Raw genomic sequence first — 25,611 nt, forward strand, 5'->3', positions numbered from 1 at the left:
CTGGCTTTCGAGTAAGCATTTTAGTTTTGTGTCTTGGCTTGGCAGGAGCTCTCAAGAAATGGGCTGTGGAAATATAAATGACATCTTTGTGACAGACCCGGCAACCTGGCATTTTTTTCCCCCAGAACTTGACTGTGGCGGTACGGATTGGTTGCGGTGTGGCGATTCCTGAGCAGTCATTAAACAACAGCGGGAAGTAGACAGTTGCGGGGAAAGGCATCAAGCCGTCATTCAGATGGCATTTCTGGTAACTTAATCCGCCTCTGAGCATATGGCCGAGTCAGCTGAAAGAGTTTAACAGTGACAAAATGTATTTCAGTAAGAGACGATTAAAAACAACCTATTTATTTTCTTTTTTTTTTTCCTTCCACAGTGATAGCTTTGTCTTTGTTAACAAGTATAACGCGAGCTGTTCGAATATCTGAAAGCGATCTTTGATGATTTAGCAATATTCATGTATTCTCTATTACCTGGTTTTATGTGTGTAAGCATGTGTATTTTCGTTGGCGTTTGGTAACGTAAAACCCGAGCAGAGGTGGTAGCCGTCTGAGTAATTGGACTGCACAGACTTGCCCGTTTTGTGACTCAACCCTTGGGAACTCCCGTTGCCTCGCGGCCCCCGCACCAGGCACCTTTCTGGGTTCAGCAGTGCCCTGTCTACCTTTGGCATATTCTTGGCTCATCCCTGACGCTGCCAAGTCTTACTGCAGTGGTTAAGTGTTGCGGTTTTAGAACAGTCCTCACAAAATGTGGCTCCTCCCCTTGCATGTAGCTGGACGTAGTGACTTGAGTCCAATGACTACAGTGTGGTCGTTGGCAGTGTATGAGTTCCAAGACCAGGACGCAAAAGGGGTCCTGGCGTCCTCCTGTCTCCCTCTGTTCCTCTGTCTGTCTCTCTCCCTCTGTCCCTCCTGGTTCCCCTCTCTGGGCTCACTTTCTATGGGGGAGCCCACTGCCGTGTTGTGAGGACCCGAAAGAGCCCTGTCGGCGGGTGGTCCAGAGCCGGGGCCTCCCGCCCACAGCCACATGAGCGACAGCATTAGCCGCAGCCCCTGAGCCCTGGTCAGACCTTCCGATGGTGGCAGCATGGTGGACACCGTGGGCCGGGGCCACCCGGACTCCGGCCCCGCAGAAGCTGTGTGAGCTGATAGTGTTTGTTGTGTCGAAGTTACTACTACGTTTTGAGGGAATTTGTTTTGCGTCACCAGAGAACCCAGTATGTCGCCTGGCCTCAGGGTCCCTTTCCTCGTCGGGGCAGGGCTGGAGGAAATAGCGCCCCTAACAGAGCAGTGGCCATCTCTCAGTGCTGCTCTCCCAGCCAGCGGGTCCTCATCTGTCCCCCCACCCCCTCATGTCCTCTGACCAGGGCAGCCGCGTCCGTGACCCCTTGTCCTCCGAGGCACAGCCAGCCCTCCACAGCGACTGACACGCTGTCTCTGGCAAAGCCAAGCCCCATTTTTCTTTATTTCTTCTTGCGTGGAAGCAGACAGATTGTATTGTGAACTTAATGGGGAATATTCTTTTCATAATTAAACCTATATTTACACTTAATTAATTTTTGTAACTATCCAATAAGCCAATTGGAGTTACTGTTTCTGAAAATAATGTCACTTTATTAAAAGCCATTGCTCTTTTATCTGCTTTGAAATAGGCTGAATATGGCTGCTGTCCTGTCTAATTGCAGTTGAGAAGCAGGCATCACGCAGTCGTGTGTGTCTGTCTGCTCCCGCTCCAGGCCTGACTTAACTCCATCCGGGCGCCGAGTGACAGGCTGCCTCTGCGGTGAGGACAGGCGGGCAGGCGCGCATGTGAGCGCGTAGACCGGGGGAGCTGCCCGGGGTCAGGGGTCTGGCGATGCCCGCAGGCCTGGGCAAGGTGGTAAGCAGGGGGCAGGACCGAGGGCCGGCATTGCCTGAAATGCCAGTTGCAGGGGACTGACCATATGTTTTTATTGATATGAGACAGAGAAACATCAATGTGAGAGAGAAACATTGGTCCGTTGCCTCCCTCATACACCTCGACCGGGGATCGAACCCTCAAGCTTTTGGTGTGTGGGACGATGCTCCAACAACTGAGCCCGCCCCCGCCCCGGCCCGGGCTCCGCATGGCCTGAGTCGGTGGGCAGTCCAGACCCTGGGTGAACTGCCGCGACGACTCCGCTTGCCGTCAGAACGCCGGTCTGCCTTGTCTGTGTTAGTCTGGAGCCTTGTCTGTCTCGGGTTAGTCATTACTGATTCCGTGCTGGCACGCCCCCCGCCCCGCCCCAGGGCAGGGGAAGCCAAGCGGAGACGGGTCTGCATCCTGGGAAATACCAGCTCGTTCACTGGATCACCGGCTTTGAATTCTCCGCAACTTTTGACCCGCCATCAAACCACATCATTACTCCTCAATCTCAGCCGTTTGTACTTGTCACTGGGAAGAGGGCCTGTCCCACGCCATGTAACAGGCAGAAAACAGACAGAGCAGTTGGTAGTGCATCCTGGATACCACTAGGCAGGAGAGCCGCCTCCTTGCATTTGCGATCAGCACGTTTCCATTTTAAGTGGAGCCTCCACTGCTGTGAAGTCTCATGGTGTAAATGCGGGGCGGGGGCGAGGTGGGGAAGCAGGGAGCACTGTCCTAAGGACACGCTTCCCCTGCACAGTGGGCAAAGCCAGGAAAAGCGGTCTGGGAAGTACAGTGAACGTGTTTTTTTTTTCCAACTGCATTTATCATTGAGCAACTATAGTAAGCATTCGTAGTGCTCTTTGGGTACAAAAGAAATGGAACACCTCTCCTGCCCTCAAAGGACCTGAAATGTATTTGGATCTCTAACATGTGTGAAATAGGCAGAAACTATAGTGAAGTGTGGCGTAGACCTGCTACCCGGCTATGCTCGGGCAAGCAGGGAGCTTGAGGCACGTAGCCCAGCGTCCGATGTTGGGGAAGTTAGGTGATTTGCTCAGACCCAGCAGTCGCTGGCAAAGCCGTGGCTGGAACCCAGGGCTCTGGCTCTTAGGCCAGGGCTCTTCCCACCATGCCCTGTGTCCTACTTGTCCCTTAAATGTTGGCGTCCCCCACCCCGCCCCCACCCCTGGACCCTGTTCTCTCAGCTCGTACCCTCTCTGGTCTCCCTGGTGCTCTCCCGTACCTGTACTTAACCTCCCGCCTTCCCAGAGTTGCAGGCGCGTGTCTCCAGCTATTTCCTGGGTACCTCCTCCTGGCACCTCACAGCAGCCTCGACATTGCCCACACCAACTTGTCTTTACTCCCTCGCGCCGCTCCTGACCCCACGGAGAACGCTTCCTCACGTTTTTCTCCGCGAGTCGTACCCCCGTCTGTGAAGTGTTCACACCGTCGGCCTGCCATCTCTGCTTCCATCCGTCCGTGCGTCCCTCCTCTTCCACCCGCGCCCCGCTCTGCCTGTCCCCTGTCTGTGTCTCCAGGACTTTGAGCCACACGTTCCCTTGCTGCATTGCCATCGCGGCCTCCTGGCCTCTCTCCTGGTCCCCTCCAGTCTGCTCCCCATAGCCCAGCCAGAGCGATGTTTCTAGACCACACGTCTCAAGTCTCAGGCTATCTTGCACCTCCATGGCTTCCCATTGCCTGCCTGGCCTTTCCTTCCCTCCATCCCGAGCCATCCTCTCCCCACCCCTCCCCCACCGGCATCGTTTCTCCTTGCCAGCTCAGTTCTTGACTCCCTCCGGTCCCTGCTAAGGTGTCACTTCTCATGCACGCGCTTCCCAACGCGCTTGCTGGCGCCTCGTCCTCCCAGTGCGGGATGCGCGGCGCTGTGCTCTCGTTGCCCCGTGCTTGTCTGAGCCCGGCTGTGAACACTCCCCCACGGCGAAGCTGCCTGGCTCTGCTGTATCTCTAGGGACTTCCTTACTATCCAACAAAGGCTGTGGGTGACAAGGAGAGAGTGGAAAATGACGAGTGTCTGGAAGCTGTCAGTATGTGGGTGGGCGCTGCCTCAGCCTGTGAATCCAGCGAGACACCCTGAGACGGGCGGTTAATGCGCTGTGACCTTGGCTGGCTGTCGGTGGACGCGAAGCTGTGCGGTGGCGTCACTGGGACCGTGGGCTCCAGCACGGATTCCCTGCGGCTCCAGTCTAGGCTCACTATGTACTTTGTGTTGCCCCGGCTTCCTCATCCGTGAAGCGGGGCTGTGACGGCTCTGTAGGGAAGATTAACGTGCGCGACGTGACCGGAGTGGGGCTTGGCCCCTAGCAACGCTGTGTGAGTGTCAGACCGCGGCTGTGCGGCCCCTGCTTTCCTTGCTCTTCCTCGTCGTCCTGGGTGTCATTTTACCCCAGGGACAGGTAGTGAGCCTGGTCCTCTGCACCTTAACTGCTCTGGTTATCTGTGTCCGCGCTGTAAAGCAGGAATTTGATCAAAGGCCAGGTCTGCTGCAGGCGTGGCTGACCGTGCGTGTACGAGGCCTGGCGCCTGCAGCTCGCCTCAGGGGCACTTAGCATCCTTCCACCTGCGTGCAGCTGCGCGGTGCCCCAGGTCGACGCAGGTCCTGTCTCTGCCGGGAAGTACGGTGGGTGTGGTGATTGGGAGGGAAAGGGGCGTCAAGCAGTGTTACGCGTGGACGAGTCCGCCTTGTGTGTGGGAGGAAACAGTTCTGAGAAAGCACCGATGCAGCTGTTGACGCGGTGAACGCTGCAGAGAAGGCCTTGATTCTCACACGGAGAAAGTAAGACCCAAGCCAGGGGCCCCACCAGCGAGGGGCGCTTCTGAGTTTTCTCAAGTACAAGGTGAAATGGTTGATCCATTAGGCGATGTTTGTTGTAAGCCAAGTGCCTGCAAACAAAAATTATTAGCCACAGAGTGTTACAAAATGGGAGTTACTAATGCTTCACTAAAAGCCAGCGCGGTGCGACTGTGGGGCCTCCATTCCTTGCTGACCGTCGTATTCACACACGCTTCCCGCTGTCAAAGGCAGTTCGCAGGCGAGATGCTCTCACTCCACCACGCGTTTGCCAAGATGGCCGCACAATCACTGTGAAAGAGAATCGAAAGTTTATTTATGACCACGTACTCTCAGCAGCTGAATTGTAAATATTATTCAGATATTTTTTGCAGCAAAAAAAATATTAATCGGGATACAGATGAATTTAAATGCAACATTATGACATGGGCTAGACCTTCAGACATCTCAGTGCTTGGGGTCCTGGACGGCCTGAGAGGCCGTGTGCCGGGCTGGGGCTAGGACCACCAGCGTGCAGGGCGGCCCCTCCCACCGGCCCGGCCTGCAGTGGCGCCGCGGCGCAGCGGGCGCCCGCCCGACAGTCCCGTGTGGCCCCGAGGGTGGGCCCTGCGGGGTCCCTTCACTGCAGGAGCCACCACAGAGAAGGCCGGCCTCCAGGAGGCGCAAGTCTAGGCGCAGTTTTCTTTCCACTGCTCTACCTTTCAAGTAAAAATGCAGATTTTTGGCAGAGCCGGTTGCCTTTGGGAATAAAGTATGATCTGGCCTGACCCCAAGGGTTCCCCTTCTTGCAGCTTTCACTTTACATTTTCAAGGGCCCAAAGTCGCCGGGGGTCTGCATGTGCGCAGCCCACAGCCCCTGCAAGCGGGGGGAATGCTGGTTGAACAGCCCGTGCTCCCTGGGTCCGCCCTGAGGGATCTTCATGCTGCAGGGGGCCACCCTGAAAGCCTGTGCGCAGGAAAACGGCCAGGGGACAGTGCTTGACCCCCAGACGTGGGGGCGGGGAAATTACCACCCACGGGGTATTTCGGACTGGGGTTCTGTACGGAAACCTTTCTCATTTTAGTCACAGGAATCAGATTTCAAGTGATCGAAAAACACATTGAGCTCCGTGGTCGTGTAGTTGTTACTTAGTTTGATTTCATGTTGATAGATTAGAGTGAATTGTTTGCGCAGATGAGTTGAATACGTTCTGCCCGGGCTTCTGTCTCATTCTGGTTTCACATTCAGCCCTTAATTTGCAGCTCTGTTCCGTCGGCTACTCTTAATAGGTTACTCCTATTAGAGTAAGCCCTCACAGGTCTTTTCCCTCCCTCCTCTGTTACTGGGAAGGAACTGAAACCAATCATTTAACAACCTCTAAGGAGGGCCCTTCGGGACCATCTGGTCCTAGGGTGTCCTTAAACCACCTAAGGTGCCTAGAGAGCTACCCCAATTTTAAGAGCTTTAATTTAAGCACTATTAAATTCTTTTATTTAACCCACTTTCCCTATCTCCTTTCCCCAGTCCCACAAATCCTCAAAGCCCTGGGAGTTTCCAGAGTTTTTCTTTCCCATAGAGGTACGATGCAGTGTTAGAAGATGAAGAGAGAAATGCACATCCTCCCTTAGAAAAAGCCATTCCCACACTTTTCTCCTCCTGCATCTCTTCCGCTTGAGAAGTTCTGGGAGGCAGGTGCCGGAGGTGGGGATTCTCCACCACTCAGTCTCGCGCGTCCGCATCCGCGGGGTTCATGGGCCTCCTAAGACCCAGTGTTTATTAAACTGATGATGAATGAAGATGCACTCGAGGAACCAATCAACTCACTGGGTGTCTTTGTTCCCCCAGGAGGACTGGAATGAAATTGACCCAATTAAAAAGAAAGACCTTCACCACAGCCACGGGGAGGAGAAGGCGCAGAGCGTGGAGACGCTCCCTCCAGGTACGACCGCGGCCCGCAGGCGCCGGTTCCGTCTGGAGCCGGTGCCTGGCGGTGGGGAGGCATTTTGTCCGCTAACTGTGGACAAGCTGAATGTGGAGCCAGTGGGGTAGAGCGTGGATTCCGTACGGCAGATGGAGACGCTGTCCAAGAGCAGTGTTGTGCTCACGTCCTTTGGGTGGGTAATAAAATAAGTTTACAGGGGGGCAACCAGAATCTGTTGAAAGAAAAAGTAGAATGAAATAGAAAATACAGGATGGTATGTATCAGTTCACAGGGGTTTTTTGAGAGGTTTTCTTTTTTAGAGCAGGTTTACGTTCACAGCAAAATTGAGCAGAAGGCACAGAAATGTCCACATACTCCCTGCCCCCACACATACCCAGCCTCCCCCACCAGGGGGCACGTTTGCTCAAGTCCGTGAACCAACACCGATGTATCATGATCACCCGAAGTCCGTGGTTTCCATTAGGACTCACACTTGGTGTTGTGTATTCAGTGACATGGATCCACCATTCTAGTGTCACTCAGAATAGCTTTACTGCTCCAGAAACCCGCTGGGCTCTGCCTGTTCACCCCTCCCCACCCCCCACCCCCAGTCCCTGGCAACCACTAATCCTGCTGCTGTCTCCATGGTTCTTTCCTTTTCCAGAATGTCGTACGGTTGGAATCACACAATATGTAGCTTTTTCAGATTGCCCTCTTTCAGTTAGTAACCTACATGGAAGGTTCCTTTGTGTCTTTTCGTGGCTAGATAGCATGTTTGGGTTTATCACGGAATAGTATTGTACTGTCTGATGTTCCAAAGTTTATTTATCTGCTCACCAACCAAAGGACATCTTAGTTGTTTCCAGGTTTTGGCAATTGTGAATAAAGCTGCTCTAAACATCTGTGTGCAGGTTCTGTGTGGACACAAGTTTCAGTTCATTTGGGTAAATACCAGGGAGTAAGACAGCTGGATCATATGGCAGGAATACGTTTATTTTTGTAAGAAACCACCAAAGTATTTTTCAAAAGTGGCTATGCTATTTTGCATTCCCACAGCAATGAATGAGAGTTCCTTTTGCTCCACATCCAAAGCAGCATTCCGTGTTGCCATTGTTTTTGACATGGACCGTTTTAATAGTTTGGAAGTAGTGTGGTCTTGTTTTAATGTCTCTTTCCCTGATGACATCGGGTGGAGCATCTTTTCATGTGTTGATTTGGCATGTGTGTGTCTTCTTTGGAGAAGTGTCTTTTAAGGTCTTTGGCCCATTTTATAATTGGGTTGTTTACTTTCTCACTGTTGAGTTGTAAGAGTTCTTTGTGTATTTTAGATAACAGGTCTTTATCAGATATATTGTTTGCAAATATTTTCTTGCAGGCTGTGCCTTATCTTCTCATTATCTTGACAGGGTCTTCCCCAGAGCATAAAATTTTAAATTTTTTAAAGAAGATTTTATTTATTTACTTTTAGAGAGAAGAGAAGGGGGGAGAAAGAGAGGGAGAGAAACATTGATCAGCTGCCTCTCACACACCCTCAGCTGGGGACCTGACCCACAACCCAGGCATGTGCCCTGACCAGAATCAAACCAGTGACCCTCCTGTTTGCAGGCCAGCGCTGAATCCACTGAGCCACACATTCCAAGGCTAAAATTTTGTTTTTAATAAAGTTCAGCTCATCAGCTCTTTCATGGATCTTGCCTTTGATATTGTATTTGAAAAGTCACCCCTATAACTAAGGTCACCTAAATTTTTTCCTATTATCTTCTTTGATTTTACAATTTTGCATTCCATAATTTTAGGTCTGTGATCTTTTTGGGAAGAGTGTAAGGTCTTTATCTAGACTTTTTTTTTTTTTCCCCCCTCGCTTGTGGATGCCCAGTTGTTTCAGTAATGTCTGTTGAAAAGACTGACTTTGCTCCTTCGTGTTGACTTACTGCCTTTGGCCCTTTGGCAAAGATCAGTTGACTCTATCTCTAGGTCTGTGTCTGTGCCCCCTACCCTACTTCACAGATTTGTTTTTTTCTATTCTTTCCCCAGTATTGCACTGCTTTGATTACTTTAGCTTTATACTGAGTCTTAAATTTGGGTAGCATCAGTCCTCCCATTTTGTCCTTCCCCTTGGTATGGTGTTGGCTCTTCTAGGGTTTTGGCCTTTCTGTATAAACTGTAGAATCAGCTTGTTTGATACCCACAAAACCACTTTCTGGGATTTTTATTTGGATTGTTTGACTCTAAAGATCAAGTTGTTAGGAATTAACATCTTGACAATATTGAGTCTTTAATCTCTCTCCATTTATTTAGTACCTGTACAGTTTTTTAAATCACAGTTTTATAGTTTTGCTCATATAAATTCTATGGCTGTTTTGTTAGATTTGTACCAAAATATGTCATTTGGGGGTGGGGCATGCTAATGGAAGTGATATTGTATTTTTAATGTCAAAATCCCCTTGTTCATTGTTCATATATAGGAAAGAATTGACTTTTGTGTAGTAACCTTGTATCCTCAAATCTTGTTTAATTATTTACTGCTTCCAGGAATTTTTTTGTTGATTCTTTCAGATTTTCTACATAGACAGTGATGTTGTCTGTGAGCAAAGACAGTTTTACTTCTTTCTTCTCAATCAATATTACCCCTTGGCTGTTCTTGTCTTTCTGCATTAGCTAGGACTTCTATTATGAGGCTGAACAGGAGTGCTGAGAGAGGCCGTTCTTGCCTTGTTCTGATCAAAGCTCTAGTTTCTCACCATTAAGTATGATGGAATTGTAGGTTTCTTGTAGGTGTTCCTTGGCAAGTTGAAGAAGTTTCCCCTCTATTTCTGGTTTACTGAGAGTTTTTATAATGAATGGGTATTAGATTTTGTCAAATGCCCTACCTGTATCTATTAATATGATGGATAAATCCTTGCATACCTGGGATAAATCCTACTTGATCATGGTGTATAATTGTTTTTATACATTGCTGAATTTAATTTGCCAATATTTACCTGAGGATTTTTGCATTTATGTTCATAAGAGGTATCGGTTTGTAGTTTTCTTTTCTTGAAATGTCTTTGTCTTATTCTGTTACTGAGGTAGTGCTGGCCTCAGAGTGTGAGTTAGGAGGTATTCCCTCTGCTTCTATCTTCTGGAAGAGATTGTAGTGAATTAGTATCATTTCTTTCTTAAATGTTTGGTAGAATTCACCAATGAACCCATTTGAACCTGGTGCTTTCTGTTTGGAAGGTTAATAAATATTGATCCCATATCTTTAATAGATACAGGCCTGGTAAAATAATCTATGTGATCTTGTCTGAGTTTTGGTAGATTGTGTCCATTCAACTAGGTTATCAAATTTATGCAGAGACATCCATAGCATTCCTTTATTCTCCTTTTAATGCCCATGGGCTCCACCATGACTCCTTATTTCATTTCTTTCTTTTTTTTTTTTTTAACAAGTAGAGTTTTTTTTTTTAATTTTATTTTAATATATTTTTTCAAATACATTTGTCTCTGCCTCCCCCCCACCACTTTCCCTTGCCCCCTCCCTCCTTCCCTCCCTCAGCTCTTCCTCATTTCTGATATTTGTAATTTGTGTCCTCTCTCTTTTCTTAGTCTGCCTAGAGGCTTACTGATTTTATTGATCTTTTCCAAGACTCAGCTTTTTTCCCCCTATTTCCTTTTATTTACCTCTTAGGTATCTGCTCTAATAATTATTATTTCTTTTCTTCTGCTTCCTTGGAATTTAATCTGCTCTTCTGCTGCTTTCCTGAGATGGAAGCTTAGACGTTTGATTTTAGGTCTCTATTCTTTTGTCATTCTCAAGTCTGTAAGTTTTCCTCCAAACACTGCTTTCACTGAATTACAAACATTTAGATAAGTTGTATTTTTATCTTCATTTAATTCAAAATCTGTTCTTATTTCACCTGAGATTTGTTCTTTGACTCATGTGTTATTTAGGAGTCTGTTGTTTAACCTCCAGATATTTTGGGATTTTCCAGCTGTCTTTGTTATTTATTTATTTATAGTTTCATTGTAATCTGAGAGCAGATGTTATATGTTAGTGTTCTTTTAAATTTGTTAAGGTGTGTTTTTCAGTTTAGAATGTGGTCTCTTGTGGTGCATGTTCCATGTGAGCTTGAGAAGAATGTGTATTGTCCTGTCATTGAATGAGGTAGCCTATAAATGTCAGTTATATCCAGTTAATGGGTGGTGGTGTTGAGTTCAGCTATGCTTTACTGACTTTTTTGCCTTCTGGATCTGTCCATTTCTAACAGAGAAGTGTTGAAATCTCGACCTCTAATGGTGGCTTCATCTGTTTTTCCTTGAAGTTCTTTTAGTTTTTGTCTCATGTATTTTGATGCCCTGTTGTTAGGTGCTTACACGTTAAAGATCATTATGGCATCTTGGAGAATTGACCTTTTTATCACTATGCATTGCCCTTCTTTATCCCTGATAACTTTTCTTGTTCTGAAGTCTGCTCTGTCTGAAATTAAAATAGCTGTCCTGTTGTCTTTTGATTGGTATTGGAATGGTATCTCTTTCTCCGCCTCTTTACTTTTAGTCTATATTTGTCATAATATTTAAAGTAGATTTCTTATAAACAACATATAGTTACTCTGGTCTTTTTTTTCTTTTTCAGATCCTCTCTGACAACCCCTGTCTTTTAATTGGTATATTTAGACCATTGACATTTAAAGTGATTATTAATGTATTGCTGTAATAGCTAACATATTTGTTACTTTTCCATTCCTTCCTTTGTTCTCTGTTATTTTTGTCTACTTTTTTCCGCCTTTTGTAATTTTAATTGACTATTTTATATGATTTAATTTTTTTCTTTTCTTTTTTTACCTTTTCTAGTGGTTGTCCTAGAGTTTACAATACACATGTAGAAGTAGTCCAGCTCTAACTTCAAAGAACAAACTATCTTGCTTCACAGCACAAGTATCTTACTACCAAATAGAATGAATTTCTCCCTCCCATCTTCCGTACTATCACTGTGGTTCACTTGACAGATACGTAAGCGTAACAGCATAGATAAGCATACGTAACCAAATACGTTTTGTTATTATTTTGAACAAGCTGTTATCTGTTAAAACAGTTAAGAATAAGAAAAATCAAAGTTGTTATTCTACCTTCCCTTGCTCTCTGATAGTCTTTCTTTCTGTATGGAGATCTCTGTTTCTGACCTGTATCATTTTACCTCTCTCTGAAGAGCTTCTTTTAACATTTCTTGCAAGGCAGGCCTCCTGGCAATAGATTCCTTCAAATTTTGCTGTCTGAAGTCTTTATTTCTTCTTCACTTTGGGAGATTAATTTCATAGGCTACAGAATTCACGTTGGCACTTTTTTTTTCCTCTCAACCCTTTCAATTAATTTCGATTAATGGCGCTCTGTTCTTCGGAGAAGCTGGAGGTAATTCTTATCTTTGTTTTTCTAAAGCTGGTTTTTCTCTTTGCCTTCTTTCAAGGCTTTTTCTTCACCAACAGTTTTCTGCAGTTTTCGTATTCCATGCCTAGGTGTCGTGTTTGTTTTGGGGGCTTTCTTTTTGGTGCTTCTCCTGCTTGGTGTCCCCGAGCTGGTGGCACCTGTGGTTCGGTGCCTGGCATCCGTCTGAGGTCGTCTCGGTCATTATCACTGTGCATATTCCTCGTGGTCCGTTCTGTGTGTCTTCTCCTTCTGGCACCCGTTACACACACGTGATACCCGTAGTGCTTGTCCAGCAGCTCTTGGAGATCTGCCTGGGTGTTTCCTCCCCAGTCCTTTTTTGTCCTTGCTTTTCAGCGGGGACGTTTCTGTTTCTATATCCTTAAAAAGAGAGGTTCTTCTGGGCAGGCCCAGTCTACTAATGCATCCATCAAAGGCTTTCTCCACCTCTGCTCCAGTGTTTGACTCTCTGGCATTTCTCTATGAGTCTTTCTTAGAAGTTTCATCTCTCCACTTATATTAGCCTGTTGCTCTTCCATCTTATCTATTTTTCCCATTCGAGCCCTTAACCTGTGAGCCATAGTAGTTTTAAATTCCTAGTGTGGTAACTCCAATGTCTCAGACACGTGTGAGTCTGGCTTTGATGCCTGCTTTGTCTCTTTACACTGTGTTTTGCCTTTTAGTATGTCTTGTGGTTTTTCTCTGACAAGCCAGATACAATGTGCAGGGTGATAGGAATTCCAGTAAACAGGCCCTCAGTGATGTGGGGGGAGGGAAGCACCGATAGTTACAGGGTGGGCTCGCTCGCTTGCTCTCAGTGAGGCCCTGCCCTCAGGCTGCGAGCCTCGCAGAGGCAGCTCCGAGTTCCTCCTGCTTTAGGCGGCAGACGGAGGCTGGAGTCGGCTAGAATGGGGTATGCCCCTTCCCCCGTGTGGGAGGCTAGGTTAGGCGCTGGTGAAATCATTTCTCTTGAGGGCAGGCCTTGCTGCAGACAGAATGTCCAGTCTGTTTCAAAATGGCTCCTCCTCCCCACTCCCTGCGGAATCCAGGGGGGTCTGTGTTCACTGTGGGAGACCCCGCACACTCCGGAGCGAGGGGCCCCTGCAGTCTTCACCCCTCAGGCTGGTCCACAGCGAGGCCCCAGCGCCTTCTCCATGGCAGCGGAGGTCTCATCACCGAGGCGGCAGTCCCCGCAGAGGTGGCTGCTCGGGTACGTTGTGGGTGTCTCGTCACCGGCGGGTCTCTGCAGGTTCGGGAGCAGTAGTTTGCCCTCTGACCTCACTTCTCGGAGGGATCTCAGAAGAGCAGTGTATTTGTCAGCTTGTTCCACATTTTCCTTGTTGCTTGGATGGCGTGATGGCTTCCAGCCGCCTTCCGTGCTGGATGGGAGATGGGAAGTTGGTTCACGGCATTGTTGCTTCGATGGTGACAAAGAGTTTATATATTTGTGTTTCTTACTGCGTTCGACAAGCACCGCCCCAGGGGATCCAGGCCCCCCTCTGTCTGTGCTCCCCCATTGTCCCGGCTGCGCTGGACATGGGGCAGAGGGGCTGGGGAGGAGGAGGGCATCGGAGGTCTCTGTGAGGTCTGCCCCACGCTTCTGCCCTGCCTCCGGTGAGTGAGGAAGCCCTGAGCCACAGCTCCTTCCCGCTGAACAAGGGGTTGCCATGCAGTGGGGAGCCCCGACTAGAACAGTTAGCTGATACATACGCACTTCTTTATTATGATAATAGGATCTACTTCTGCTGTGTGGATTAATGAGAGGCTTCCTGCAGGTTGTCTTCTGTTAAAAAAAACCTAGTGTTCTGGTGGGTGTTCAGGCAGATACGGAGAGCGAGGGAAAGGCCATCTTCAAAGCTTGCACTAGGTGTGACTGTTAATAGTCACACAATAGTTAAAATCAATTTAGTATAGCATTGACCTTGGCTTTCATATTCTTCACTGTTGGACAGTTGGTTTTCATCTTCAAAGAGCTAGGAATGTACTGATTGTTCTCTTTTTTGAGTTATTAATAACTTTTTGTGCATGAATTGTATCCCTTTATTTTCTAAAGGACTTTCTCTTTTTCTGTGTGTGTGTTGAAACCTTTTTTTCCTCACCAAACCAGCATGCACATGATTATTTTCCCTTTAGAAATTATTTTGTTATTGTTAAGAAATATATTTTCCCCAAGAATGATGGACACAGCCAGAATTTTGTGGTTTGCAAGTCACCACTGGTCACAACACTTTCTACTGAGTTAGTGGGTTGTTGGGCAACCCGCTGGCTTCCTGTGCTCTGGGTGTCAGGTATCCAGCAGGTGTAGACAGATGGGTGGGAGGAGGCAGCACCAAGCCGAATGCAGGAGCGGGATAGCCTGCAGCAAGGCCTCAAAACCCGCTGGCAGGCGGAGGAGCTGGCTCTGAGGCAGCTCTGGGGCCCCGTGCCTCCCACTGCCGGTCACACACCCTGTGCACAAAAGCAGTTTGAGTACAGGTCGCCCTCCCCCGTATATGTTACAGTGCTCGTAAGTTATCCACATAGCACCATACTGATCTATTGATACATTCGAAAGCATATTTTAAACCAGATATTATAAAGGGTTAGGGGAGATCCTTGACGATGTCTGCTTTCCTCCTTCCTCCTTACCCAGAGGACAGTCTGTACGTGGCCCTGCCTTGGCGACCGCTGCTCTTGGGCCGGCCATAGCCACTGAAGCCCAGGTACTGTGTTAGCTGGGTTGCTTGTCCTAGCGCACCCTCCTTGGGGGTAGAATTCAGAGCGTCGATGAAGCGGGCCAGCAGAGTGCCTGCCGCAGACAGAGGCCGGAGGCCGGGTCCTGCCTGGGCCACGCGCCGCAAGCGCGGCCCCTGTGCTGGGCAGGGCACCGTGGGGCGCGAGGGGCCAGGCCACGCTCTGCTCGAGGGGCTTCGTGAGCAGCTCACGGGGCAGAACCGCAGTGTGGCCAGCAGTCACCAAATTGATGAGCAGCCCAGATCCAGGGTTTGCCTTTAGGAGACCCATGGTTTCTTCCCCACGTTCTTCAGCCGAAACCCGGTCCGTGGAGGAAGTTGCACAGCTCGGGGGAGAAGTCCAGTCAGCACCCTTTTTCACTTCTGTTTGGGTCCCCTTGTTGCTGGGAGAGACCAGGCGTGCGTCTGTTGCAATTCGTTCTTGTCCTCCTGCGGGTCATGTTGGCCAGGAGTCCTGTGGAAGCTCCCTAAATTCAGGGATCCTTAGTGAACCGGATGTCTCCCTTCATGGCGCTGGGTCACTTGGCAGATCTCAGCAAGTTGACTAAAGAAAGGAAGGAGCAGGTCGATGGCTGGCCTTCCAGGTGGGTGTCCAGAAGGCTGCGGTCATGCTCTTAGGGACAGTCCTCCAACCCCGCATCCTGTCCCCCTCCGCCAGCCTCAGGGACACAGCAGCTCAGCGCTCTTAAGTTGGACCTGTTCTAGGGCTGCTGCTTTCCAGACGTCAAGGAGGAGCTGCAAGATCCTCGAGCTCCCAAACATGTTAGAATCACACGCCCCACATCCTCCTCCCGGCTTCCTTCCCATTTCCCAAGTCCTGGAGCGGAGGAACTGGAATGTGAGCAAGCCCTTGGGAAGCACAGGGCTTGGGGACCAGGACAGCGGCCTGGGAGCGGGGACTGGGGACGGGACTCGGTGCTCAGCACTGCCACCAGTTTTCGGGCCTTAGCAAAGCCAGCTAACATTTGCAGTTTTTTCTTCCTTATCTGTCAAACACTGACCCTCTCTAGCTCTGAGATCCCTTGATTCTGTCATTCAACTCTCTGTATTCCGTTTTCTTTTACTCTCTCTCCCCAGAGCAGAATCGTCAATCTTACTGTCTTCTAGGTGGGGTAAGAATATGTCTGTGTGGTCTTCGCCCTCGTGGCAAATTTCAGGTCCAGAGTGGACAGGACAGACTTTTGCCCTGAGACTCCATAGTTTGGAACCGCTGACTTTTTTTCAGTGCTGATTTCCAAGGTGTTGTTTCAAATAGAGAATTAATTAATCAGTTTATTAATTATTATTATTTTAAATCTACTTGATGGAGATGGATTTTATCATTCTTTTTCCTGGTCATGGAAAACCTCGCTTCTCTCAGGAACCCTCCGCCCACCTCTGTCCTCTTGTGCGCTTGGCCTCTCTGATCTGACGGTGAGACCAGCAGGAGCACCCCGATGGTGCCGGAGCCCGTGGAGGAGCCCAGGCCCGCGGGGTTGGCAGGGCCGAGCCTGCCTTCCGTGGGGGCCCTGCCAGACGACGTGGCCTTGGAGCAGATCCAGTTTCTGCCTTTAAGAAGCCTGAGTACCATTGTTTGTCCATTAGTAACCTTGTGGTTGGGGCGAGGCCTTGGAGACACACGGCGTGGGCAGCAGGCGTCGTGGGCAGCGGGCATCTAGAAGGGCGAGTCCGAAGGCCCCTCCGGTCCTTTGCTGTGTCTGTTCCCCACCCCTCCCCCACCGCTGCTGCTTCATTGCCAGAGACATTTGGTTTCTCAAAACGGAACCTGCCTATGTTTACGTAAAGATGAATGAAATGGAATGAACTTAACTCCCAGGTGTGAATTGCCACGGAAGCGAAGGGCAGCGGTTTCACTTTTCTGCCCTTCCCTCCCCCGCAAAGGCAGTGGCTTGCGTGTCTGTTCAGCGCAGCTGAGGATCCGGAACCGGAACTGGAACCAGAGCAGTGCTCCCCTGACCTTGCCTCCTCCGGAGGAGCTAAATGGCCCGGCCCTCTGTGCTGCTGTTTCAATTATGGTAAAATACACATACCATGAAATTTACCGTTTTAACTCTTTTTTAAGTGTCCAGTTCCGTGGCATTATGTTCATTCACTTTGTTGCGCAACCATCCTTGCCATCCGTCTCCAGAACTTTCTCATCTTCCCAAAACTGAAACTCTGTCCCCATTAAATAGTAGCTCCCTGCCCCCCACCCCCTAGCTCCAGGCCCCCACCACTCTAGTTCCTGTGTCTGAATCAGGCTCCCAGGTGTATCAGCAGCGTCATCCAGCAATTGCCCTTCTGGGACTGGCTTACTTAGCGTACGGTCTTCAGGCTCCACCCATGTGGCAGCATGTGGCAGAGCTGCCTTCCTTCTTGGGGTGAGCCCTCTGCCACTGGGTCTGTGCCGTGTCCTCTCCAAGCCGCACTGTCTGGGTAGCGCTGTGTGGCAGCCTTGGGCCAGCTAATTCCATGTGGCTCGGTGTGACCCAGGCTGGGGCCTATCTGCACAAGTGCTGCTGTTACAAAAATAAGTGGCTTTGAGTCACCTCAGGGAAGCATCTTTTTAAAAGCAAGCAATGTGTTTACTATAGAAAATTTAAGAAATTTAGATAAGCCAAAATAGGAAAATCATGGTCACACAGAATTCTGCCGCCCACACGCAACCACGGTGCTCTCCACACGTGCTCCTCCGGACTCTTTCTGAGCGTGTGCGCAGTGCGCTCACCCCCACGGCCCCGAGAGAGGCGCGGGGAGAGACATCGAGGGGAGAAACGTTAATCGGTTGCCCCCATGCGCACCCCTACCAGAGATTGAACCCGCACCCGCTTGGTATTTGGGGCGATGCTCCAACCCACTGAGCCCCCCTGCTGGAGCTTTTTCTTTGTTTTAAAAAACAGACCCTCAGCCTTTTGGCCTCTCTATTCACATGTCCTGAGTTTTACCCTGCACTCACAGTTCATTGTTTTCATGCATTCTTACAAGAAGTCTCTAAGCAGTTCGCTAGTGAGGAGCATCGCCGAGGATTTGGGGGGTTAGCCGAGGAATGAGCTCACCCGTGCGCCTCTCCTGGCGGCCCCTCAGGGTTCTCCCCCCACCCCCCGTCTGTCTCCCAGCGGAGGCCCCCCTGCTCTGTCGTCCCCCGAGGCGCCTCAGGACAGGCTGCCCCACCAGCCACTTACGTCGGCCCCTTCACAGATGTGGTACCGCGCTGTGCTCACGTGTGTCCCCCTGGGGTCAGATGTCATAAACTCCGGTCGTTAAGGGCAGCAATTTACCCGTAACCGTGAGCTCGTTGTGCTTACCCTGGATTGTGGGACAGAGAGAGGGTTTCCAGCCAGGCTCCTTAGAAGCGAACCTTTGCAAGTCCTTCATTATTTCCTTGACATCACTTCCGAAGAGTGAAATTGCATAGTCGGCGGCAATGCCCATGTTACAGACTTTTTTTTTTTTAATAGTAATTGCCAGTTTTTCTTCCGGGTGGGGGTCTGCTTCCTTGCACCCTCGCCAACATTAAAAAACAAATTCTCCATTGTCTTTCCCCATTCCACCAGGCAAGAAAGCAAAACCCAGGGCCAGAGCAGGCCCCTAGCCAGCGGTGCGATGGGGCTGTTTGGTAGAACTGCCGTGTCCGAAACAGTTCAGCGCCAGTTCTGTGCCATCGCCCCTCACGCGACCTGGGCACAGGGCTCTCAGGGATGCTGTGCCTCGGAGCAGTGCCAGGCGATATGACTCAGATGGGGAGGGGACCGGCCACAGCGTCCGAGGACTTAGAAGGGGACCTGCCATCTCGAAGGCGCGTAGCTGTGTTCCTTTCATCCGCGCACACGGAGCGGCAGTCCCAGGGGAGGCGTTTGTTGTTTGTAAGGCAGCCTGTGCCGGCGGGCGTCCCTGCTGCCTGGGGAGACGGCTCCCCAGGAGAGCGTGAGCCCCGTCATTGGGAATGTGTCAGCTGAGATTTTCACACGTATGTAGCAGAGGTGATGTGTCTGGCTGCTTCTGACTCTACCAACATAGGATGTCCGCATGCGTGAGGGGACCCAGGGCCTCGCCTCAGAGACTGCCTTCTACCAGGGACGGGGGCGGGGACAGCCAGGCCGGCGCTGGCGCCTCTGGAAGGTGCTTGCAGGGGGAGCGGGACCTGCCCTGCCCAGATGTGTGGGTGCGGTTTGGAGCTTGAATTTCACCCACTGAAGAGTGAGCTGTCAGCGCAGCAGAAGGACGCGGATCTGGGGAGAGAGAGACCCGGGTGTGGCCTGTGGTCCCGTCGTTTTGCAGGTTGACTCCCAAGTCTCAGCTTCCCAGTCCGTAACATGAAGGAGCAACCCTAGTGCGTCCTCCAGGGCTAGTGCGTGGTGGGGCCTTGGCTCTGTCGGAGGTGACTGTCTCCTGGCCACTGGCGAATAGAGGGCCCGTCCCTCCCTGCCTCCCTGTGTCGGCGCCGTTTGTGGGGGGAGGTGCCCTGTGAAGTTTGACGGGTTTCTGTCATGAAACGGGAGATCGGCGGAGACCGTGCACAGCAGCAGGACTTAGACACCATCACACACGGAGGAAAGTGGGGAGTTTCTCTCTCAAATTTAGAAAAGAACTATGTGACGATCCCTTGATTTCGGGCCAGGTGTAGACCTCCTAATGCAAATCAGGCTGCTTTTTGGTGTTTTTTTAGTTACTTTTATGGCACAAATAATTTTACCTAAATTAAGAGTATTTACCCTTAGAACACGTGATTTGTTTTGTTTGTTTTTTTTTTTTACTTACACATTTTTTTAAAATAGCTTTTAACTGCTTTTTGGATTTCCTCTTTTTTCATCCTTAAAAATGAATTGTGCAGGAGTCCTTATTTCAGAGAGACAGTTCCTCACAGGCGAACAAAGTTTCCTGTCTCACCAGATAGCCAGTGACAAATACGAAAGGGTTATTTACATGTCTGTGTCATTTAAATGGATACATTTGTTGGAAATCCTAGTTTCTCTGTCATGCTGTAGCATTATGACCTTTTAGAGGAAGAATATGAGGAATTTTTTTCTTTTAAGCATAGTAAAATTGCATTCAATTGGCCATCAACCAAGAGGCTGAAATAAATCTGAGAGCTTTGTCCTTTGATTTAAAATATATTCTGTTTCCCTTCTTGGCTACTTTCCCAGAAGAGGCTGCTCTGTTTTACACTGGCCGGCTTTCAATTTGCTTAAGCCTTCTGCCCGTTGGGGGCGGGGGAGACCAGTGCAGAATCCCGCGTCTCCTGCTGCCCCAGCCCCTTGGGTCCCAGACCAGCAAAGGCACCTGCCCTCCCCCATCCACCTGCGGGTGGTGGCACTTGTATGACGAGGTCTCCAACCTCAGGGGCAGATGTCAGCGCCCAAGAGATCTCTAATCAGAGGAGCACGTGTGTGTCTCTGAACACTTAGGTTTCCATATGTTTTTGTGGTGTTGGTCCTTTGAAGGTTCATTTCCATAGATTTACATCATTGTTTCTTTAAACGAAGTTTAGTACAAACAACAATTTCAAGGAAGAGATGAGGTTTTTGGAAAATGTGGCATTATTTTCGATTACATTTACTTGAACAAGTCTTTCAAATGTAAGCAGTTCCCTGATTGTAAAAGCATCTTCTCCAAAAGAATGTTTGAGGACCAGTTGGTAGGAGACTAGAAGGCGCGTCCCCTTGGAATCCATCCCGAGGGGCACTGAGGACCCCTGTGGGGACCAGCAGGGTCCTGGCCCGCGGGCCCCACAGCGGCCTCCCCGGCCCTCACGCCTGAGCCGCCCACCGCAGCCCCCGTGCCGACCCTGTGGCTGACAGCTCACTTTTAGGTGGTGACATTTAAGCGAGGCACCAAACAGCGGCCCGCACATCTGTGCGCAGCCGAAGCAGAGCAGCCGTGCTGTGAAGTCAGAAGTTCCCCAAGGCTGACCGTTAGCAGGAACAGGACACCAGAAGGCCCCTGGACAGGGAGCCTCTCCGCCCGAAGGCCGTGCGAGGGTGGGCCCCGAACGCATGCGAGGGTGAGCAGGGAGGGCCCCCGCCCTGTGCGGCACACACCTGCCTTCACAGGCAGCCCCTCTCCCACGCCCGTCCCCTTCCGAGCAGAAGGACGGCCTCTGCGTTTGAAGCTTCTGGAGGCCGCGTGGCCCTGCGGCCCTCGGGGTGGGGGCCGGCAGGAGAGGAGGGCGAAGGAAGGCGCCCGGTGGCACGCAGGGCGTGGTCTTGCTGCCCGCGGACGCTCCTGGGGCGTCCTGGCCCCCAGACTGCTAAGGCGCTTCCCTTTTCTAAGAAATTCTAAAAGCAGCTCAAGTAGGGGGCCGGGGGGCCTCGGAGATTCTGAGATGGCCAACAGTAAAACCAGTTTTGTCTCAGAATCTGGCCACTGGAACGGCCGTTTTCCAAACCGGGCTACATGCTGCCTGAGCCTCCCAGCCTCTGACAGCCGCGCCCCCCCCCCCCCGCCGCCCCCCCCCGCGCTCTTTGAAATGTGCTGTGTGTCCCACGTTGTCCCCCTGCCTGAAGCAAGCAGAGGAGGATGTCGAGTACTTCTTATTTTTCCCACGTGTTCCCTGGAACAGCAGGTGGGACTGGGAGGACAGGTATAGACTAACTTATCTGCTGGCCCCTCTCTCTTCCTCAGGCACCTAGGGCCCAGCGGGTGAGGGTGCTTCTGGGCGACAGATGGGGCTCAATAACACCTGCATGTCCCTGCCTGTGCTCACCTGGGCAGATGCTCACAGGACCCTCCGGAAGGTGGTGAGGATCCCCTCCAATGTCTGCCACTCACTGCCCAGGGCCAGGTACAGAGGTGGGACCCCCAAGTGGAGGCCTTGGAGGGCCCTGGTGGGTGCAGCAGCGACCAATGACCCCTCAGAGTGAGGGCGTAGCGGCTCACATCAGCCAGGAGGGGGCACTTGTGTTTGTGGGTGGCCAGTTCTGCCCCTTAAGGTCCCTTAATTTCGTGTGGTAGTCGGCGGCTTAGGGCTGACTTTTCCTATCATTATTCCACTTCCTTTGCATAACGACTTAGGAGGTAGTATGTTACTCTGATTCCACACAGACTAGAAAGCCTTGGGCCCTGTGTCTTCCGGGGAGAGTTGTTTCGGCCGCCCCTTTTCCTGTGCCCCGTGACCCCGGCTGCCCGAGGGCCCGTCAGGTCCTCTGAGCCGCAGCTGTGACGGGGCATTGGCGCGGGCCCACCATTAGCACCCCGCGCCCGCAGGTGCCCTGCGCTTTGACCTGTGAGTTGACTGATTCCCTCGTCAACGTGGCAGGAGGACTGGAGAGATCCTGTCTGCAAGCAAACAGCAGGAGGGCCGGTGCCAGGGTCGAGCACAGGCCGCGGTGTTTCTCAGGCGCGGTGTCAGCAGCGCAGATGCCGTCTCCAAGAGCCATGCGGCGCTGTGCGCTCCAGGGCTGTGCGCGGGATTTGGGGTGCTTTTCTGTGATCAGCCGCAGGTGCCTTAGGCCCTGGGCCAGACCGCTGGTGTTTGTTTCTGTGCAGGGCACGCAGGGTGCTCGTTCCTCTGGGTGAGGCTTCATTGCGAAACAGGAAATTTGTTCTGTGCGTGGAAGAGCTCCCTCCCACTCTGGGGTGAGGGGGTGTGACCTTCAGGTGCAAGGGTATGACCTTGAGTCGCAGGGAGACTTGGGCCTGCTGCATGTGCTCATGGAATGGGGACAGGGAACGTCAGGAGGGCTGGCTGGGATGGGGCGGGCCCTCAGTCCAGCCCCAGCAGGTCGGTGCGAGGTCGCAGGCAGGTGGCTGGTCCTGCCAGCTCAGTAAGCATCTCATTTTTTACAGATTCGGGTTTCCACGGGGTTGCGCAATTCCTCCTTCCCAGAGAACTCTGTCTTCTGGAAATAAATTTCCTCCTAAATATTTTCATAACCTCATTTAAGAAGCGAGCTGTTTGCATAGCCCCTGTTAGGATAGTGACGTTCACTCTCTTCTCTCGTGTTACTTACGTCCGTGTCCCGATTTCCTGCCGTCTTTGATGTTGAAACTCGTTTCTGCCTCCTCATGTGAAGTCTTAGATCTTGGCAGGATTTTCCATCTGCTACCTCTGCCTGGCCAAGTCCATTTCCTCTGGATTTTCATGTATTTTTGTTTTCTAATGCTCTTAATCTCTCCTGTACTTGTTAAAATTTTAAAAGAGGTGATAGAAATAGAAGATGATTTATGAGGGTTATTTTTTTTTTAAGTCAGCATATTCAGACGTTGTATCTGATGTTTTGACTGTTTCTCTCCACCTGTTTACTGACGTCTGTCCAGCTTTCCAGTGTCTGTACGTCTGGCAGCCTCTCTTTCCGCCTGTGATCGGACCGGGGCAGCTGCTCCCTGCGAGGACCCTGCTTTCTCTGCTTTTTCCTGCCTCCACCTTTTAGGGGGCTCTAACCCCAGCAACTCCGTCTCAGAGAGACACGGCAGATTTCAGTAACGGCTCTTTGGCCCAGTGTTTTTCAAATGAGGGCTTGTGACCCATTATTAGTGTGTGAAGCCAGTGTCAGGAGTCAGGCACATGTGAAAAACATAGAATATATTTGCTCACACATAGTGACGGCGAAACCTTCCTGTTAGCTGTGCGTGTGTGTGCGCGTTGTGACATCTGGAATGTGACATAAAATGCATGTCATAGCCAAAGTGTGTGAAAGTCCCTGCTGTTCTGTAACGTACTCCTAAGCTTTTATGAAGAAAAACCATTTATAACCTGTTTCCAGTCATTGGTTTTGTGCCTTGGAAAATTGTCTCAAGGCAAAAGCGGAGCCCAGGAGAATCCTGCGAAGACATCCCTGCGTCCGAGGGAAGGATCGCTGGGTGGGGCGTACCTCTCTGTCGGTCCCTGCAGTCTTTAGAAGCTGAAGAAAGATGGCGTTTCTGCAAAGTCGCAAAGGCTTCTCCTACTCATTGTTCAGATCTCAGCTCGAATATGCCTTCCTCCAGGAAGCCCTCCTCGATTCCCCCACCCCCACTTAGATCAGCTTCACCTGTCAGATGCTTCCATGGACCCACACTTCTCACCAGCGGAGCATTCAGCTCGTTTTTAATGATACATTTATTACTACGGTCATTATGTTATTGTCTGTCTTCCCCCACCCCCCGCCGTCCCAGAACAGGACCTCCACAGGGCAGGCATCAGGTCTGCTTTGCTCGTTGGACCTGCAGGAGCCACCGTTGATGCCTAGCGTGTAGTCAGCGCCCATCTACACCAATGGCTTGGGGCCAAGTCAGGGACGCTCCACGCTCCACAGCTAGTTGACACGGGGCGTCCATGGAACGCTCTGTGGTTCTCACGTCTTATTCCAAGAGGACGTTGGGGTGAGGGAGCACCGGGGGTGCGCAGGCGGGTGGGGGCCTAAGGCCCCGAGAGCGCAGCGGAGGCCCTGTAGTTCCGGCTCCTCCCGCGTGCAGACTCAGCAGCCGAGACGGAACCCTCTTCCCCTGCCCAGGCCTCCGGGGAGAAGCAGGTTGGGCGTATGCAGGATCCAAGCGAAGCATCTCCGGGGGGACAGCCTTCTCTCCGGCTGTGGATGGGGCTCCATCGCTCCGGGTTTCTCCCGGTGGTAGCGACAGTGTTCAGGCCATCACACAAGTTAGCTGGAAGCAGCTGCCTTGGATTCTGGGGTAGGCACGGGTGGCGCAGATTTTAGCGGAAGCTCCCGACTTGTGTTCGTCTGTGAGGGGCCGAGGGGCCGAGCTCACCTGGTGAGGAGGCAGGGCCACATGCGCATGAGCACAGGCGGGTGCCTTTCCCCTCCCTGTCCCTGACCACGTATGAGGGTGAAGGCAGGAAGGTGAGGAGAGGGGAGGCTCGGCAAGTATTTCCACAGTTGCCTTAGCGGGAAAAACATGTTTCCAAAAGCTGTTCTTGGAAACATTGTATTTTAGGTGGGAGGAAATGCTAATGCTCCGCTGGCTCCCACAGCCAGACATCTGTGGGGGGCACGGGCTCGCCCCGCAGCCAGGGAGCTGTGGAGTTTGGAACCGCTGTCTCATCTGAGAGGCTGGACCTCTGTGGCCCGAGTGTCATTCCCACGGCAACCTGCTGTGATGAGGTGGCGGGGGTGACCGGGCAGGACAGTTGTGACAGGAAGCCCATGAGCTTTCGGACAGAACTCTGCTCTGCAGCCCCAAGCAGGTCACGAGTCGCGGAGTCTCGGATTCCTGGTCTCTGACCTGGAGACAGGAGCCTGGCGTTCTTTCACTTGGGCGCAGAGGGACCACGCTGGGGACGCACGTGTGTCGGTGCACGCGCTAGTTTCATGCACCCAACGCGTGACATGCTGCTCACGAGCTGCCACCCCCACATTTGCCTGTGCCGGTCGCTGTCGGGAGCCCCGCCTTCAGCTCTCTGACCGGCACTTCCACAGTCTTCTGAGTTCAAAGGCTTTCTGGCTGGTTGCTGCGCAGTGACCTCCCTGCCACCCCAGGGCCCTTGCACGCAGTGCCCTGCGTGACACCCGGTGCTCATCCCAGTGGGCTCTCTGGCCACGCCTTCCCTTTGTCAGGTGTCTGCTCAAAGTCCCCCTGCTAGACAGGCCCCACCTCTCACAGAACAGCAACCCCCGAACTGCGCACCCCGTAACGCCTTACATTTCCTCCCACTTATGGCCACTTGGGGACAAGGCTGTTGTTACTGTTTTCCTTCCCCCGCCCCCTTTTGTTTGAGTTTGCTGTAACTATAGAACTAGCACATAGTAGGCCATTTAATCCTCATGAAAAACCTTTTTTGCTCTATTTATTTACTTATTTTTAGGAAATGTAATTTTAAAGAATGAGTAACTTGCCCAATGTCACAGGTAGCGAGTGGTTAACAAGGATTTAAATCCTGGATGGACACCAAGCCTTGGCTTTTCTCTTTGGCCTGAGCCCGTCTTCCCTCCGAATGGACCCTTCTTCTGTTTGGGCATCAGCGCCTTTG

At 51.2% G+C, this 25,611-nt stretch overlaps 1 protein-coding gene across 1 annotated transcript in view; it reads left to right on the plus strand.

Annotated features, from left to right (window-relative positions):
• Positions 1-25,611, plus strand: part of GALNT2 (polypeptide N-acetylgalactosaminyltransferase 2) — a 158,555-nt gene that overhangs the window by 85,037 nt on the left and 47,907 nt on the right. Inside the window, exon 2 of the mRNA XM_054576727.1 lies at positions 6,522-6,615. Coding sequence (XP_054432702.1) covers positions 6,522-6,615 — 94 coding nt within the window. The remainder of the gene's footprint in view (positions 1-6,521; positions 6,616-25,611) is intronic.

Source organism: Pteronotus mesoamericanus, unplaced genomic scaffold (genome assembly GCF_021234165.1).
Source record: "Pteronotus mesoamericanus isolate MK-2021 breed Mesoamerican mustached bat unplaced genomic scaffold, CSHL_Meso_final contig_347, whole genome shotgun sequence".
In the NCBI taxonomy this organism is placed as follows: domain Eukaryota; kingdom Metazoa; phylum Chordata; class Mammalia; order Chiroptera; family Mormoopidae; genus Pteronotus; species Pteronotus mesoamericanus.